Below are 1,468 nucleotides of genomic sequence, written 5' to 3'. Positions count from 1 at the left end.
TCCAAGCCTTGCAAATGACCCAGATCGATACAGAGCGAACGCAGGACCTTCCAGGAAGCATGGGAAGAAGAGTACTTGTTTGTAGAATGTCCAAAAGAAAAAGCCACCTGTTTGCTTTGCAAAGAGAAAGTAAATGTTCTGAAGAGGTATAAACTGGAACGGCACTACAAAACGCGGCACTCTGGATACACTACGAACTTCCGACTGAACTCAAAACTGCGATCTGCAAAAGTGGCATTGTTGAAGCAAGCTCTTTTTTCCCAGCAGAAGATCTTCCTTTGCCAGATGAAGGAATCTGAGGCTGTAACAGAAGCGTCTTTCAAAATATGCTACTTGCTTGCCAAACATAAAAAAACATTCTCAGATGCAGAGCTGGTGAAGCAATGTTTCCTTTCAGCAGCCAAAATTTTATTTTACAACGACACTAATAAGGCCAGCATTTTAAAGGAAATCGGTGCATTGCAGCTATCGGATTCCACGTGTGCATGCAGAATAGAGGCAATGGGACAAAACATCCAGGAGCAGGTGATAAAAGCAGTGAGAGAGTCACCGTTCTTCAGCATTGCCATGGATGAGTCCACAGACATAGGCGATGTGGCCCAGTTATTAGTTTGGGTGAGGTATCTGGACCAATCGCTTCATCCCAAAGAAGAGCTCCTGTGCCTTCTACCACTGCAAGGGCACACAAGAGGAGAAGATATACTGGACAGCATGTGCATCTACTTTAAAACAAATGACATACCACTGAATACTCTTGTCAGCATAACAACGGATGGGGCTCCTGCCATAGTAGGCCATGACAGAGGCTTCGTATCTATGCATAAAAAGAAGCTCATAGGACAGACTGTGAGAGACTACCACTGCAATATTTACCTGGAAGTATTGTGTGCAAAATTAAAGCATGGAAAACTGAATAATGTCCTAAAAGGTGCAGTGAAAATTGTTAATTTTATCCGTGCCAAAGTTCTCAACCATAGACTTTTTAAAGCAATGCTGCAGGAATCTCAAGCAGAATATACCGACGTCTTGATGCACACTGACATGCGTTGGCTAAGCAAAGGGAAGGTTCTGGAGTGGTTCATCGCATTGCTTCCTAGTAGAGGCCAATCGTTCCCAGAACTAACGGATGTGAAATGGCTTATTATGCTACATTTTCTTTGAGATATTTTCACACATTTTAATGCTCTCAATTTGACCCTGCAATGTAAACAACAGCTTGTGTGCTCCTTTATGAATGGTATTTATGCTTTTGAAAGTAAGCTTGTGCTATTCAAAGAGCAACTGGATGATAGTGACTTCACCCACTTGCCAAAACTGTTGTCTGTGATGCAGAGGTTTCCAGATGCACAAGAAATTCTGTCAAACCTAGACCTTGGTGCATGTCTTGAGGACATTTCTGGGGAGATGAAACGATGATTTGCTCAATTCAGAGCCCTCACCTCTCTGTTCAGGCTGGTTGAAAACCCCT

General features: G+C 43.0%; 1 protein-coding gene across 1 annotated transcript; it reads left to right on the top strand.

Annotated features, from left to right (window-relative positions):
* Positions 1-285: 285 nt before the first annotated feature.
* Positions 286-1,161, top strand: LOC146785817 (protein FAM200C-like). Its single transcript, XM_085633111.1, has one exon. It carries the CDS (start codon positions 286-288, stop codon positions 1,159-1,161), a length of 876 nt encoding a protein of 291 aa, XP_085489237.1.
* The last annotated feature ends 307 nt before the right edge of the window (positions 1,162-1,468 follow it).

The sequence above is a fragment of the Triturus cristatus genome, chromosome 11 (genome assembly GCF_964204655.1).
Source record: "Triturus cristatus chromosome 11, aTriCri1.1, whole genome shotgun sequence".
NCBI lineage: Eukaryota > Metazoa > Chordata > Amphibia > Caudata > Salamandridae > Triturus > Triturus cristatus.
This window is presented reverse-complemented; position numbering and strand designations above follow the sequence as displayed.